Raw genomic sequence first — 16,789 nt, forward strand, 5'->3', positions numbered from 1 at the left:
TGAAATAGTTTGTGAGCTTTAACCTGAGATTCTGGCAAAATACATTTATATGAAACATCGATTCAGGATTGAATGAATCAACATCGTTTTATTCAAATTAAAACCATTTAAATGGGAACATTAATTTTTTACAGCCGCCTCTAATGCTGGGTAATGTCAGCTGGTCCATGTGCAGCTGGCTGTGAGGCTCAGGGAGCGTCTACAAAGTGCAACACTGAAAGAACATCATCCATAAATATTGAGTAAGAACTGGACTCTCATACAGCAAGACTCAAATGCCTTTAAACATCAGCTTATCCTGCTGATCCAAGTCCAACACTGAGTTTGTAAAAACATGTTTGTCAATCATTTTGTTTGGTTTCTGAGGAAAATGATTCAATAAGTTGCTGCTAATACACAACATTTCATCATATTTCCTCATAACCCTCTTTTGTCTGACCATTTGATCCCATTTGAATTTGCAATAAAGGATCCACAGAGTTTGGTGACAATAATGACAGTAGATGTTTGTGTGAAAGTGCTGGAAGCAAATGAGTGTGTGATGTTCTTTCAGTGTTGCACTTTGTAGACGCTCCCTGAGCACTGGTCTCACAGCCAGCTGCACATAGAGACCAGTGTTGTTAGTCCAGGTCAGAAGATGACTTGTTGGAATGAAAATGAGCTTGTAGTTTGTCTGCTTTAATAATGTGACTGGAAAAAGGTGTTGGACTTCAAATATGTCCATTTCTGTCACACTTCACCTTTAAAAGTGAAGCCATGTGGTTCCTGGAAGGAAAAACACGACTTTTTCAAGTCTTTGTCCTGTTTTTATGAGAAATGTACGACTTTAATGTGAAACATTCAGAGTTTTTTCTCTTGTTGTGTTTGTTTGAAGCTGCTTCCTGTTGGCTTCAGCTGTTTGGAGTTTCCATTTTCTAAACTTCTACATTCTGAACCTTCTTCAGCTCTGAACAGATGATGAAACACTGAATGATTTCAAGCACTTTGTCTAATAAACTTACATCTTTCATTCTTTATACAGATTGATGGACTGTGGTTTGTCAGAGATCAGCTGTGATTATCTGGCAGCAGCACTGAAGTCCAACCCCTCCCATCTGAGAGAGCTGGACCTGAGCGACAACTACAAGCTGCAGGATCCAGGAGTGAAGCATCTGTGTGGTTTCCTGGAGAGCCCAGGATGTAAACTTGAAACTCTGAGGTCAGTCAGCATGTTTTAGTTGTGCTGAGATGAATATGATGTGAAAGTTGTGCTGACACTAAACTGCAGACATCAGGCTGATATTATACTGATCCACACTGAGGATCTTCATGGTAAAGTCTGTTTTCTTCTTCTCTGGTTTAGTCCATTGACTGCAGCAGAACAATGTTCACATTTCAAACAGTGATATTCAACGTATGGCCCGCGGCCCACACGCGGCCTTCCCACCTTTCCTGATTCAGAGAGAGGGGACCCTGATTAACTGTGTAGCTTCTTCCTCACAGTTCTAAGTATCAGACACAACAATGAATAATCCACAGCTGACTGTCTTTAGCAGGTCAAAGGTCACGGCACACAGCAGACAGTCAGAAATATTCTAACTCTGATCATTTATCAGTTGTGACACTGTGAGACTTGATCAGAGGTGTGATCATCACAGCAGAGGCCTTTGTGTCAAAGTCACTGAGGATCAAACAGAAACACATGAAGCAGATTTTCCTCTTCTGGCTTTTTATAGCAGATAACCTTCAAAATATTCTGCAGTCGATCAAAAACTGAAGCAAACCATGAAGCAACATGTGAACATGAGCTGATGCTGCTGAAGTGAAGCAAAGTTACAGAGGTTTGATTACAGACACAGCTGAGAGTTTGTAATCTGTCATCATTTTAAAAAGTTTCCATGGAACAGCAGAAATGAGGCTTTACTGTCAGAGGCCGACAGCACTGAACACAACAGCAGACTGGTGGCTAATAAACAGTGAATGATGCAGAAACAGATGTTTGAAGCTGTTCTTGGAGTACACTGAGAGAGAGAGAGCTGTGCAGGCAGGAACAGCCAAAGTCAGAGAGAATTCATGAGCATATTGATCAAACGTGAAGCAGAGTTTGGATCTTCTTTTGCTGCTGCTTCACTCAGTTTTGGTTGGAGACAGATGAAACCTGCAGCTTCAGGATCTGTGAGCTGTCCACTTTCAGCCCCGACGGCGTGTCCGTGTACGTGCCGTCGAGTGAACGATCCACGCTCTGTGTTTCCATCTTTGTGTGTTTAGCTGCTCTCATTTACTGTTTTATCTGTTTGCTGCTTGTTGAAATAGTTTGTGAGCTTTAACCTGAGATTCTGGCAAAATACATTTATATTAAACATCGATTCAGGATTGAATGAATCAACATCGTTTTATTCAAATTAAAACCATTTAAATGGGAACATGAATTTTTTACAGCCGCCTCTAATGCTGGGTAATGTCAGCTGGTCCATGTGCAGCTGGCTGTGAGGCTCAGGGAGCGTCTACAAAGTGCAACACTGAAAGAACATCATCCATAAATATTGAGTAAGAACTGGACTCTCATACAGCGAGACTCAAATGCCTTTAAACATCAGCTTATCCTGCTGATCCAAGTCCAACACTGAGTTTGTAAAAACATGTTTGTCAATCATTTTGTTTGGTTTCTGAGGAAAATGATTCAATAACTTGCTGCTAATACACAACATTTCATCATATTTCCTCATAACCCTCTTTTGTCTGACCATTTGATCCCATTTGAATTTGCAATAAAGGATCCACAGAGTTTGGTGACAATAATGACAGTAGATGTTTGTGTGAAAGTGCTGGAAGCAAATGAGTGTGTGATGTTCTTTCAGTGTTGCACTTTGTAGACGCTCCCTGAGCACTGGTCTCACAGCCAGCTGCACATAGAGACCAGTGTTGTTAGTCCAGGTCAGAAGATGACTTGTTGGAATGAAAATGAGCTTGTAGTTTGTCTGCTTTAATAATGTGACTGGAAAAAGGTGTTGGACTTCAAATATGTCCATTTCTGTCACACTTCACCTTTAAAAGTGAAGCCATGTGGTTCCTGGAAGGAAAAACACGACTTTTTCAAGTCTTTGTCCTGTTTTTATGAGAAATGTACGACTTTAATGTGAAACATTCAGAGTTTTTTCTCTTGTTGTGTTTGTTTGAAGCTGCTTCCTGTTGGCTTCAGCTGTTTGGAGTTTCCATTTTCTAAACTTCTACATTCTGAACCTTCTTCAGCTCTGAACAGATGATGAAACATTGAATGATTTCAAGCACTTTGTCTAATAAACTTACATCTTTCATTCTTTATACAGATTGATGGACTGTGGTTTGTCAGATATTGGCCTTGATTATCTGGCAGCAGCACTGAAGTCCAACCCCTCGTATCCCACAGAGGTGGACCTGAGTGGAACCTACAGCAACCTGAAGGATCCAGGAGTGAAGCATCTGTGTGGTTTCCTGGAGAATCCACGATGTCGATTTGAAACTCTGAGGTCAGTCAGCATGTTTTAGTTGTGCTGAGATGAATATGATGTGAAAGTTGTGCTGACACTAAACTGCAGACATCAGGCTGATATTATACTGATCCACACTGAGGATCTTCATGGTAAAGTCTGTTTTCTTCTTCTCTGGTTTAGTCCATTGACTGCAGCAGAACAATGTTCACATTTCAAACAGTGATACTCAACGTATGGCCCGCGGCCCACACGCGGCCTGCCCACCTTTCCTGATTCAGAGAGAGGGGACCCTGATTAACTGTGTAGCTTCTTCCTCACAGTTCTAAGTATCAGACACAACAATGAATAATCCACAGCTGACTGTCTTTAGCAGGTCAAAGGTCACGGCACACAGCAGTCTGGGAAACAGTTTGGAGCAGGAATTCTTGCACATTTACAAACTGACACTGCTGCACGGCATGCTGGGTAATGCTAGCTGCTCAGGTATGGGTGTGGTAACGGCTGTGAGACTCTGTGGCTGCAGAACACTGAAGAAGAGAAAAGAGAGGTGGAGGATGAAGAAAAGAGGCGGAGATGAAGCAGAAGTTTAACTCTAGAGAGGAGCTGTGTCTGTGTGGGTGGGGCTCAGGCAGCTCCGCCCACACAGTGACAGTGAAGCAGGTGAAGAGTAATAAATGAAGACAGCAGACAGGATTTGATAAGCTGATGTACAAACATGTAGAATGATGGTGGCAGCTACAGAAACAGGTCCATACAGACTGAAGCGTGTCTCAGTCTGAATGTACACTGCTGTTATAAGAGCTGTGGAAACTCAGGTCAAAAGGACGTAACCACACTGCTGACAGTTCCAGGGCAGTCACAGAGTTACAGCATCATTTGTGACCATAAAGACAGAAAGCTCATCCAAATCCTGGGATTAAAAGTCTGTCCTGGTGGTGTCCAGTCAAACACGTCTCTGTGAAAGCTTCAATCCAACAGGCTCCAAAGTCCTTCTGCTCATTTCCTCGCCGGGTTCTTGATGCTCCTGTACCATCTCTCTGTCATCCTCCTCGCTCCCTCTTTGCACTCACAGTCTTTGTGCATCATTAACACTCACATGAGGAAAACCAAAGTTTTACTGGGCAGAAGATGATCATCAGTGACTCTGTCTTTAAAACACTCTTGTTAGAAATGTTCGACTTTAATGTGAAACATTCAGAGTTTTTTCTCTTCTTGTGTTTGTTTTAAGCTGCTTCCTGTTGGCTTCAGCTGTTTGGAGTTTCCATTTTCTAAACTTCTACATTCTGAATCTTCTTCAGCTCTGAACAGATGATGAAACACTGAATGATTTCAAGCACTTTGTCTAATAAACTTACATCTTTCATTCTTTATACAGATTGAAGAGCTGTGGTTTGTCAGAGATCAGCTGTGATTATCTGGCAGCAGCACTGAAGTCCAACCCCTCCCATCTGAGACAGCTGGACCTGAGCTCCAACAATAAGCTGCAGGATCCAGGAGTGAAGCATCTGTGTGGTTTCCTGGAGAGTCCAGGATGTAAACTTGAAACTCTGAGGTCAGTCAGCATGTTTTAGTTGTGCTGAGATGAATATGATGTGAAAGTTGTGCTGACACTAAACTGCAGACATCAGGCTGATATTATACTGATCCACACTGAGGATCTTCATGGTAAAGTCTGTTTTCTTCTTCTCTGGTTTAGTCCATTGACTGCAGCAGAACAATGTTCACATTACAAACAGTGATACTCAACGTATGGCCCGCGGCCCACACGCGGCCTGCCCACCTTTCCTGATTCAGAGAGAGGGGACCCTGATTAACTGTGTAGCTTCTTCCTCACAGTTCTAAGTATCAGACACAACAATGAATAATCCACAGCTGACTGTCTTTAGCAGGTCAAAGGTCACGGCACACAGCAATCTGTGAAACAGTTTGGAGCAGGAATTCTTCCACATTTACAAACTGACACTGCTGCACGGCATGCTGGGTAATGCTAGCTGCTCAGGTATGGGCGTGCTAATGGCTGTGAGGCTCCGTGGCTGCAGAACACTGAAGAAGAGAAAAGAGAGGTGGAGGATGAAGAAAAGAGGCGGAGATGAAGCAGAAGTTTAGCTCCAGAGAGGAGCTGTGTCTGTGTGGGCGGGGCTCAGGCAGCTCCGCCCACTCAGTTTGTTCCCTCCTGATTCATCTGCATGTGTTCTGCTTCACACTGCTCACCTCCACCAAAGACTTCACAAACATCTTCTTTCTTTGAGTCCAGTTTGTCCCACAAACACTTCCAAATCTCCTACTCTGAGATTCTGCAGCTTCTTGCAGTGTGACTCAGCTGACTTCTGACAGACCACAGACTGGCACAGCATCCACATGTGTCTCCTTTCAAACAGGCTCTTGATGTTTCCTCCCACATCATTCTGGCCTCTCAGTCTCCTTTGTTCTCCAGCTCTGTAGCTCCAGCTGGTGAAGCTTCAGTTTTCCATGTTGGTAACAGTAAACTACAGCCTCTGCTGTCAGCTGGGTAACTAAACAGAGCTGCAGCACGTCTCTGCGGTGGTGCTACATCCAGCCTGCAGACGGCCGTCTACATGTTGTAGTGGTTTACAGTCACCAGGGGGCGCTGTCCCAGCCATGCAGGCAGTGGGCTGCTCTGCTTGTGCTGTTGTTGGTGAAGCTGAAGTGAAAGCGAGAGTTAAAACCCTGAACAGTGTCCACTGAGCTTCTCATGCTCTTCTCATGCTCAAAGAAGTTTAACAGGAAGGACGACTCGTCCATCAGGCGTCCAGCTGTCCGTGACCGTGTCCACAGCAGAGTGTGACTGAGGCTTCATGCTAACACGCACACATGAAGCTAATACCACCACGAGCAGCTGCTCAGTGGATTTGGAGGACAAATGTCTGCAGCTTCTCACAGGCAGTATGCAGAATGTGGATCTCCACAAAGACTGTGGAGAGCTCGTCCCACACTCTAAATCCACACTTGTCTGCACAAAACTTCTCACACGTTCCCGTCACAAGTGTCTTCTAAGTGAAGCTACCAGGTTCAGGTCCAGCTTGTTTATCTGGAGCTGCAGTAGATGATCCATCCTCACAAAGCAACACAGACAGCAGATATGCAAACACACAACACAACCAAAGGATTCTCTCTGCATGTCTGTGGCTGATGCTACTGGAACGAAGCTGTTTGAAACCTTGTTGTTCTGCACTTTGGGACCAGAAGAGGAAACTGAAGCTCTGTGCAGAGGGTCCAATGGAAGCAGCCAAGCGCTGTAAGTGTCTGCTGTACAGGGATGCTGGTTCAGCTGTGGCTCAGTTTCACAGTGTGACTCAATAAAAGCAGCAGGAAATCAAAGCTTGATGCTTTCATCAGTGTGGAAATAAGAAAGTTTCCTGTGACAGACGCTGGAGCTCTTTCACTCTCAGCTTCACAGTTTCAGCTTCAAACTTCTTCCAACATGTTTCTAACACGGCCACATTCCACCTTAATGGAGCTGATATCTTGTGCATCAGCACATTTTCTAAAGGCAGCGATCACATCTTTAGTTTTGGATGTTTAACTGCAGATTGTTTATGTGTTTATAGCACATTAATTACAGCAGCAGCGTTGACCACAGTGCTGTGCAAGAATCCAAAATAACGATTAAAATAACTCCTAATATTAATATCACACATCAAATATCAAATAACTCTCATGCTGTATTAAAAGCCAGTGAATACAAATGTGTTTTAAGAGCAGATTTACAGAGACTGACAGCAGGAGCTGGGGCTGTTCGATAGAACGATGTATATATGATGACCATATGAAAACGTCTATCGTTTCATATCACGCTCTTTGTTTCCTGCTTATGTGTTTGTGTTTTCCAGATAAAGCTTTCAAAATAAATCTGAAGATCCTGTTGAGAGTTTTCAAAATAAACACAATACATTACTGCGGTCGCTCGTTTATCGAGTTACGTTCCAAAAATAAGTCTCAGAATGAAGTAGCAGCTTTATGTTTTACAAGTATTATAGAAGTTTTAAGGCAGTTAAACCCTCACTGCACACTTTCTACACTTTTCTCAGACAGGCATGAACATTTTCACACTTTTCTCTCTTGTTTAAACAAAGTTCAAACCTTCATAGAAAAATAAGTTCATTATTAAAGAGTGAAAGCAAAGTGTTTCTGAAACGTGTCAAATCAGCCTTTGCTGGCATTAAATGAGCTTCTGTGTGAGGAGCACTCGTCCATGGCCTGGGCTCCTCGCTGTCAGGTAAAGTTTCATAAAGCTTTTGAGTTTTTCTGCAGATAATGTTGGTGTCCAGCACGATGTTCTTTTTCCTGCGGTCACTGAGCCACAAAGCCAAAGCTGACTCCATCCTTACGATGTTCTTGTTGTGGACAGTTACAACCTTTTTGCCTCCTTGTTGAAACTATGATGGTCAGCATCTTCCTCTGCCTTTGGCTGCTACCACAGGTGCAAAACGTCTCGTCATCATTGTTGTTTGTTGGGGACACAACGTACAAACATACAGTGCAGCACTGCAGAGTCACACTGCTGTAAATTTGAACACATTCTGTACTGTACAGGAGACACGGCACGAGATTGGCTGACAATGGTCTACAGCCAATCAGGCGCAGAACACAATGCGCTGTAAAAAACAAAAACATGCAAAATTGCACAAAAAAGATCAGCGAAACAGCGAGGCCGCCAAAGGTGAACTGTGTTACAGCGAGGGACCAGCGTATATGTGGTTGTTGGGACGATAAATGTCTTTGAGCTTGTGTCAGAAGACGAGCTGCAGCTTTCTGGACCAGCTGCAGTCTTGCCAGGCAGGTCCCACTAACTCCAACATATAAGGAGTTACAATAATCCAGCTGGGACGTCATGAAAACGTGGATCGCCCGTTCAAGGTTTTTAAAAGATAGAAATGATCTCACCTTAGATAAAAGCCTCAGTTTGAAGAAAGACCGCTGTACAACTGAGCTCAGCTGTTTTTCAAATTGCCGTCAAATATAAGCCCCAAATGTAATAATGCGATTTAATAAAAGAGCTGAACCAGTCTAATAGAGCGCCCTTGATGCCACCATGCTCCAATGGTGAGGTCAAGATGCTGTGGTCAAGGCAGCAGTCAGATCCAAAAGCACAGCGGAGTCTCCTGATCAGTGGCTGATAAAAGATCATTAAGAACTTTTCAAAGTGCAGTTTCAGTGCTGTGAAGAGCTTTAAAACCAGACTGAAACCTTTACAACAGATTGCAGCTGAACAAATATAATCTTTTACAAAATCTTCGACAGGAAGGGAAGCTTTGAAATAGGCCTGAAGTTTGAGCGGACAGAGGATCCAGATCAGGTTTTTAGTACAGGCTGTACAACAGCATGTTTAAAACAGGCTGTACAACACCTGAACTAAGACTGCTGTTAAAAATCGCTAAGATGTCGGAACCGACAACCTTTAAAATCTTTTTAAACACGTGTTGGAACAACTTCATTTGGACAAGATGATGTCTTTATAGCATCACATCGTTCCTCCACCTGATCAAACCACACAGGCTCAAACTGATCAAAAACAGCTGAGCAGGTGAATATTTTAGCCCCGGTGCGATCTCGGGCGAGAGTATCGATGATGGCCAAAGGGCAGCGTCCAGCTCTACGGCCGCTGAAGAGCAGACTCAACAGACGCGCGTGATGTGGATCCTACTGCTCTAAAACTGGAGCTTCTTCAATCCATTAAAGAGGACATTAGTACGCTGTTAAAAGAAGAAGTCAGAAATGCATTGAAAGAAGATTTTGACAATATAAGGGCTGACGTGCAAGGACTGAGAAATGAGATCGCTAACAGCATGGCGGCGACGTGCGGCGAAGTTGATGGAGTAAAGGTTACAGTGAAAGAAGCTGAGGATGGGCTGTCAATGTGGAGCGATGAGGTGACCACCCTGCAGTCTACAGTAGAGAGTATGAAGGAGGAGCTGTCTGACCTGAAGGATAAATGTGATGAAGGCAGGAAGCGGAGAGCTAACATCCACATCATAGGGATCCCAGAGGGCCTGGACTCGAGCTCCTCCACGGCCGTATCCGTGCTACTACGTGAAGTGCTGGGTATGGATAAAGACGTTATTGTCGACCGCTCACACAGGAGCCCTATCCTGAGAAAGCCAGCTGGTAACCCGCACGCCGTCATAGCCGAGCGTCACTACTACCAGGATTGTGTGGCTACGCCGTGCCAGGACCCAAGCCCCGCTTGAGTTTAACGGACAACCTATTGCAATATTACGACTGGGCGATATGACCCAAAGTTCATATCTCGATATTCTTTAGCTGGATGGCGATATACGATATATATCTCGATATTTTTAAAGCCAGAAAGTTCGAACAAAAAGAGAGTTCTTAGTCAAAGCTGTGTCCCAAATCTCACACAGGCACATTTATTAACATACAGCGTAGATGTACATGAAACAATTACTCAGGAATAAATGTTCAGCATTTATTAAATAATAATGCTCCATAAATAAAAGAAAACAATGTTGTTTTTGTGCATAACAAAAAGCTCACAATCGTGCAGTCAAAATGTAAACAGACGCTGAGCATAATAACAAGCAGCTGCTCTGTTCCCAGGTTCTACTGCGTGACTGACAGCCTGGAGTTTGAAACCCTCTTTGTAACCGTGTCTCTTACAGGTGCCATTTATGGTCCTTATACACACTCAATACAGTAATATTACGTTGAAGCAGAGTACGTATCACTCCGCGAGGCTCCTCGTAGCTGTAATGCTCCAACAATCCATCAAGCGGTGCGGCCTCGTAGCTGAGCAAAGTCGTACCAAAACATCTTTTGAAAGGTTTCTGAGCGCCGTGTAGCACATAAAATCGGTTCGAGGTCAGTAAGCACAACCAGAATTCATCCATAAGGCGCACTGTTGATTTATGAGAAAATTACAGGATTTTAAGTGCAGAAAATATAGTTTATGGTTTTCCTTTGATCTTAGCAAATATCTACGCCTCTAATTGGGACGATCACAGATTTTTCACTAATGTCTTTGCGCGGCTCCCCAATATGTCATCACACAATATCATCTTTGAGGGAGACCTAAACTGCTCATTATCTGCTATGGACCACAGTTCACACAAAAGTACACTTAGTCCAAACTCAGCATGCGTCATTCAGAGCTTTCTTGATAATTATGGGCTGGCTGATGTATGGAGATTTCATAATCCTGCTTCACATCAATACTCTTTTTTTCTAATGTCCATAAAACATATATTTGTATAGAAAAACGTCTCCCTTTAGTTACAGAATGTGATTATAAGACTCTGGTGATTTCTCCTCTTGCTTTTTCAATGTGTATTCCTGATGCCTGCTCCAACTATCAGCCATGGAGATTCAACTCAGTGTTGTTAGCAGATGAAGAGTTTGTCAGTTACAAAAGGTCTCAAAGACATTTTTTTTCTATTAATCAGACCCCAGAGATGTCATCATCAGTTTGTCTGCTTTAATAATGTGACTGGAAAAAGGTGTTGGACTTCAAATATGTCCATTTCTGTCACACTTCACCTTTAAAAGTGAAGCCATGTGGTTCCTGGAAGGAAAAACACGACTTTTTCAAGTCTTTGTCCTGTTTTTATGAGAAATGTACGACTTTAATGTGAAACATTCAGAGTTTTTTCTCTTGTTGTGTTTGTTTGAAGCTGCTTCCTGTTGGCTTCAGCTGTTTGGAGTTTCCATTTTCTAAACTTCTACATTCTGAACCTTCTTCAGCTCTGAACAGATGATGAAACACTGAATGATTTCAAGCACTTTGTCTAATAAACTTACATCTTTCATTCTTTATACAGATTGAGGGGCTGTGGTTTGTCAGAGATCAGCTGTGATTATCTGGCAGCAGCACTGAAGTCCAACCCCTCCCATCTGAGAGAGCTGGACCTGGGTAATGACTACTCCTTTTTTTCGACCAACAACAAGCTGCAGGATCCAGGAGTGAAGCATCTGTGTGGTTTCCTGGAGAGTCCAGGATGTAAACTTGAAACTCTGAGGTCAGTCAGCATGTTTTAGTTGTGCTGAGATGAATATGATGTGAAAGTTGTGCTGACACTAAACTGCAGACATCAGGCTGATATTATACTGATCCACACTGAGGATCTTCATGGTAAAGTCTGTTTTCTTCTTCTCTGGTTTAGTCCATTGACTGCAGCAGAACAATGTTCACATTTCAAACAGTGATACTCAACGTATGGCCCGCGGCCCACACGCGGCCTGCCCACCTTTCCTGATTCAGAGAGAGGGGACCCTGATTAACTGTGTAGCTTCTTCCTCACAGTTCTAAGTATCAGACACAACAATGAATAATCCACAGCTGACTGTCTTTAGCAGGTCAAAGGTCACGGCACACAGCAGACAGTCAGAAATATTCTAACTCTGATCATTTATCAGTTGTGACACTGTGAGACTTGATCAGAGGTGTGATCATCACAGCAGAGGCCTTTGTGTCAAAGTCACTGAGGATCAAACAGAAACACATGAAGCAGATTTTCCTCTTCTGGCTTTTTATAGCAGATAACCTTCAAAATATTCTGCAGTCGATCAAAAACTGAAGCAAACCATGAAGCAACATGTGAACATGAGCTGATGCTGCTGAAGTGAAGCAAAGTTACAGAGGTTTGATTACAGACACAGCTGAGAGTTTGTAATCTGTCATCATTTTAAAAAGTTTCCATGGAACAGCAGAAATGAGGCTTTACTGTCAGAGGCCGACAGCACTGAACACAACAGCAGACTGGTGGCTAATAAACAGTGAATGATGCAGAAACAGATGTTTGAAGCTGTTCTTGGAGTACACTGAGAGAGAGAGAGCTGTGCAGGCAGGAACAGCCAAAGTCAGAGAGAATTCATGAGCATATTGATCAAACGTGAAGCAGAGTTTGGATCTTCTTTTGCTGCTGCTTCACTCAGTTTTGGTTGGAGACAGATGAAACCTGCAGCTTCAGGATCTGTGAGCTGTCCACTTTCAGCCCCGACGGCGTGTCCGTGTACGTGCCGTCGAGTGAACGATCCACGCTCTGTGTTTCCATCTTTGTGTGTTTAGCTGCTCTCATTTACTGTTTTATCTGTTTGCTGCTTGTTGAAATAGTTTGTGAGCTTTAACCTGAGATTCTGGCAAAATACATTTATATTAAACATCGATTCAGGATTGAATGAATCAACATCGTTTTATTCAAATTAAAACCATTTAAATGGGAACATGAATTTTTTACAGCCGCCTCTAATGCTGGGTAATGTCAGCTGGTCCATGTGCAGCTGGCTGTGAGGCTCAGGGAGCGTCTACAAAGTGCAACACTGAAAGAACATCATCCATAAATATTGAGTAAGAACTGGACTCTCATACAGAGAGACTCAAATGCCTTTAAACATCAGCTTATCCTGCTGATCCAAGTCCAACACTGAGTTTGTAAAAACATGTTTGTCAATCATTTTGTTTGGTTTCTGAGGAAAATGATTCAATAAGTTGCTGCTAATACACAACATTTCATCATATTTCCTCATAACCCTCTTTTGTCTGACCATTTGATCCCATTTGAATTTGCAATAAAGGATCCACAGAGTTTGGTGACAATAATGACAGTAGATGTTTGTGTGAAAGTGCTGGAAGCAAATGAGTGTGTGATGTTCTTTCAGTGTTGCACTTTGTAGACGCTCCCTGAGCACTGGTCTCACAGCCAGCTGCACATAGAGACCAGTGTTGTTAGTCCAGGTCAGAAGATGACTTGTTGGAATGAAAATGAGCTTGTAGTTTGTCTGCTTTAATAATGTGACTGGAAAAAGGTGTTGGACTTCAAATATGTCCATTTCTGTCACACTTCACCTTTAAAAGTGAAGCCATGTGGTTCCTGGAAGGAAAAACACGACTTTTTCAAGTCTTTGTCCTGTTTTTATGAGAAATGTACGACTTTAATGTGAAACATTCAGAGTTTTTTCTCTTGTTGTGTTTGTTTGAAGCTGCTTCCTGTTGGCTTCAGCTGTTTGGAGTTTCCATTTTCTAAACTTCTACATTCTGAACCTTCTTCAGCTCTGAACAGATGATGAAACACTGAATGATTTCAAGCACTTTGTCTAATAAACTTACATCTTTCATTCTTTATACAGATTGAAGAGCTGTGGTTTGTCAGAGATCAGCTGTGATTATCTGGCAGCAGCACTGAAGTCCAACCCCTCCCATCTGAGAGAGCTGTACCTGTTCAACAACAGCAACCTGCAGGATCCAGGAGTGAAGCATCTGTGTGGTTTCCTGGAGAGTCCAGGATGTAAACTTGAAACTCTGGGGTCAGTCAGCATGTTTTAGTTGTGCTGAGATGAATATGATGTGAAAGTTGTGCTGACACTAAACTGCAGACATCAGGCTGATATTATACTGATCCACACTGAGGATCTTCATGGTAAAGTCTGTTTTCTTCTTCTCTGGTTTAGTCCATTGACTGCAGCAGAACAATGTTCACATTTCAAACCTTCAAAGAAGAAGAAAAATCCTCCACTGGAAAATTCACTGTGAAACTCTCAAACTCTTCATTGCACCTTAAAGTCTGTCTGACACTGAAATCCAAAGCAAAATGTGCGTTTGCTTTACAGACAGCAGTCCAACACAAACATACACACATCATCCAAAACACAGTCCAACATCCAAATCTCCTCCACTGCCAGCATGAATGATGGGAAAGAGAAGGAGGAACACTCTGACATTCAGGGTTAGAATGAGTTTCATCAAGCAGACTGTGAAGATCAAAGCTGCATTAGAAAGCTTACATGAATGAATGAGTGGACAGAAGTGGACAGAGATCATCTGAAGCACTTCAAAGGCTTTAAATCAGCACATTTCTCTTTATTCTTTATCAACTCTGTTAGTTTCTCTCAGTTTTCTGTGGAATGAAGCTAACAGCAGGCTAATAAGATGCTGACCAATAGGTTTCTATTAAAGGTTGTAATTTGTATATGAAAAAGTGCTTTGGCTCAGCAGGGATCAGCTTACAGGTAGAATACAGCTGCTGGATGGGATTAGCATGTCATAGCTATCTACCAAACTGCTAACTGGGGGATTTCAGGCCATCTATGGATCATTTTTGCTAACTGTTTATTCAGCTTAGGCTCACAGGGCTGCAGCCTGTGCCCTAGCTGTCATAGGGCAAGAGGCGTGGTCCACCTGCACAGGTGAGCAGTCCATCACAGGGCCAACAGAGAGCGACAGAGAAGCACTCCCTCACATCCACACCTACAGCCAATGTAGAAGCACCAATGAACCTAAGCAGCATTTCATTGGACTGTGGGAGAACATCCAACCTCCACAGAAAGGCCCAGCTGACCAACAAGCTTCAACCTACAACCTTCTTGCTCTAAGGCACTAGTGCTAACCACTTTTGCCCATTTCAGCCCAAATCCTGCATCTTCCTGTTTCTGACTCCAGGCCAGCTCCACTAACACTTTCTCATCAGACACTGCCACCTAGTGGAGGAAGTCTTAGTTCCATTTGAAGCTTCAGATTACAGTTAGTTCCTTTACAAAGAGGTGGAGGTGGTGGGGCCACAGCACCATCATCACTGAGTGCCATAGGACACTTAACCTTTGTTTCCATATGCTGGGAACTTCCTGTTGTTCCAAGGAGGACTGGAAAATGTGTGAAAATCTCCCAGTCAGTTCCTCACAGCACACTTCAATCATTTCCCTCCCACAGCATCAGGACCAGGGCTTTTTCTCTCTTTGGTCCCACTAAGAGATTTCCACACAAACACCTCATCAGTGGGACTCTCAGAGCTACCAGCCCTTTGCTACAATCACAAAGCTCTTCATTGAAATCAATGATATCAAAGCTGGAATCAAATGAGTCCAAGTCTTCTGCTGATTCAGCATCACATTCATCTTTGCTCCTTGTCCTGCATCCCCACCATGGACTTCATTCCTTTCCAAGCCAGCCTTGAGTGTCCTTTATTCAGCTCATCCTCTGCTTTACTTTTACACCTGATTTTAGCTGCTTTATCTCTCTTTCAACAGGTTTCTGTGCCTCAATCTTTTTCTTCTCTCCCTCATAACAAGACAGCTTCTTCTGCCTGAGAACATGTTGGAGTGATTTACTAATCCAGGGCTGCTTATTGGGGAAAATACTTCCTGTTTCCAAAGTAATCCCCATTTTTCCCAGAAAGAAATGTCAGTAGAAATCGATGATCTAAGTGAGAACATGAGCCTTTAAAAGGTCCCAGTGGGTGCAGTCAAAGCAGTCCCTCAGTCCCAGTATAGAGTCTTTGGTCCAGACTGGAACAACTGTGTGCCCAGTTTGAGCTCTCTTCAGTGCTGTGACCTGACAGACCCAGAGGGGCCATCACATCACATTTAGAAGCTCCCCTGATGGAGCCACAACACATGTCCAATACTTAGTCTGTCTTGTTGGACCAACTGGAAGAAATGATTCAAGGACTTAGTCACAGAACAGAGATTCAAATCTCCAAAATCCAACTGGCTGCATCAGGACATATAGTCTGAAACTCTGCACAGTTTCCTGTTTGAAGCTGCTTCCTGTTGGCTTCAGCTGTTTGGAGTTTCCATTTTCTAAACTTCTACATTCTGAACCTTCTTCAGCTCTGAACAGATGATGAAACACTGAATGATTTCAAGCACTTTGTCTAATAAACTTACATCTTTCATTCTTTATACAGATTGTGGAGCTGTGGTTTGTCAAAGATCAGCTGTGATTATCTGGCAGCAGCACTGAAGTCCAACCCCTCCCATCTGACAGAGCTGAACCTGTACTACAACAACCTGAAGGATCCAGATGTGAAGCAGCTGTCTGATCTTAAGAAGAGTCCAGACTACAGACTGGAGACTCTGGGGTCAGTAGAGTGATGGAGTGAGTGGGTGGTGCTGTCAGCAGTATTGTACTAAACACAGTCAGTATGAAACAAAGATCCAGTGTTTCCTGTAAAGCTGCAGCTTCTCAGTGAAGCTGTGAGAGGAGAACGGTGACAGGCTTCAGGATTGGACACAAACACTTCCTGTTTCTCACCTTTATGGTCACCATAGTAACGGCTGACACGCTCTGATCAAACACTGTCAACAGCCAATCAGCTCTCTGAACAAAGCAGCACGCAGACCAATGACTGCATTGATTTCCAAGTTTAAAGCAGTGAAGAACACAGTCTGTAGGTGAGGAAGAATTTAGTGAGAGCAGATGTTTGGATGGAATTCCTCCAGTTAACAGCTGGAACCGTCCATCTGGATTGTTGGGCTTGTTGTTGGGGTTCCTACAGAGCTCAGAGTGGACACACCAAGGTTCTTCTAATGAATGAAAGTCCAAACTCAAACTAGGAGGGAAAAACATTTTCAGCAACTTCAATAAAAATCCA

The 16,789-nt window shown here is 43.2% G+C and overlaps 2 protein-coding genes across 2 annotated transcripts in view; both read left to right on the forward strand.

Moving 5' to 3' along the window:
• LOC145423961 (NACHT, LRR and PYD domains-containing protein 12-like) overlaps positions 1-16,789 on the forward strand; it is a 943,237-nt gene that overhangs the window by 294,025 nt on the left and 632,423 nt on the right. The gene's annotated exons all lie outside the window — the stretch shown is intronic.
• LOC145423979 (ribonuclease inhibitor-like) overlaps positions 1-16,789 on the forward strand; it is a 204,605-nt gene that overhangs the window by 187,179 nt on the left and 637 nt on the right. Inside the window, exons 2-3 of the mRNA XM_080296821.1 lie at positions 1,022-1,198; positions 16,103-16,276. Coding sequence (XP_080152947.1) covers positions 1,026-1,198; positions 16,103-16,276 — 347 coding nt within the window. The 5' untranslated portion in view covers positions 1,022-1,025. The remainder of the gene's footprint in view (positions 1-1,021; positions 1,199-16,102; positions 16,277-16,789) is intronic.

This window comes from Astatotilapia calliptera, chromosome 23 (assembly GCF_964374335.1).
Source record: "Astatotilapia calliptera chromosome 23, fAstCal68.1, whole genome shotgun sequence".
NCBI classification, from domain to species: Eukaryota; Metazoa; Chordata; class Actinopteri; order Cichliformes; family Cichlidae; genus Astatotilapia; species Astatotilapia calliptera.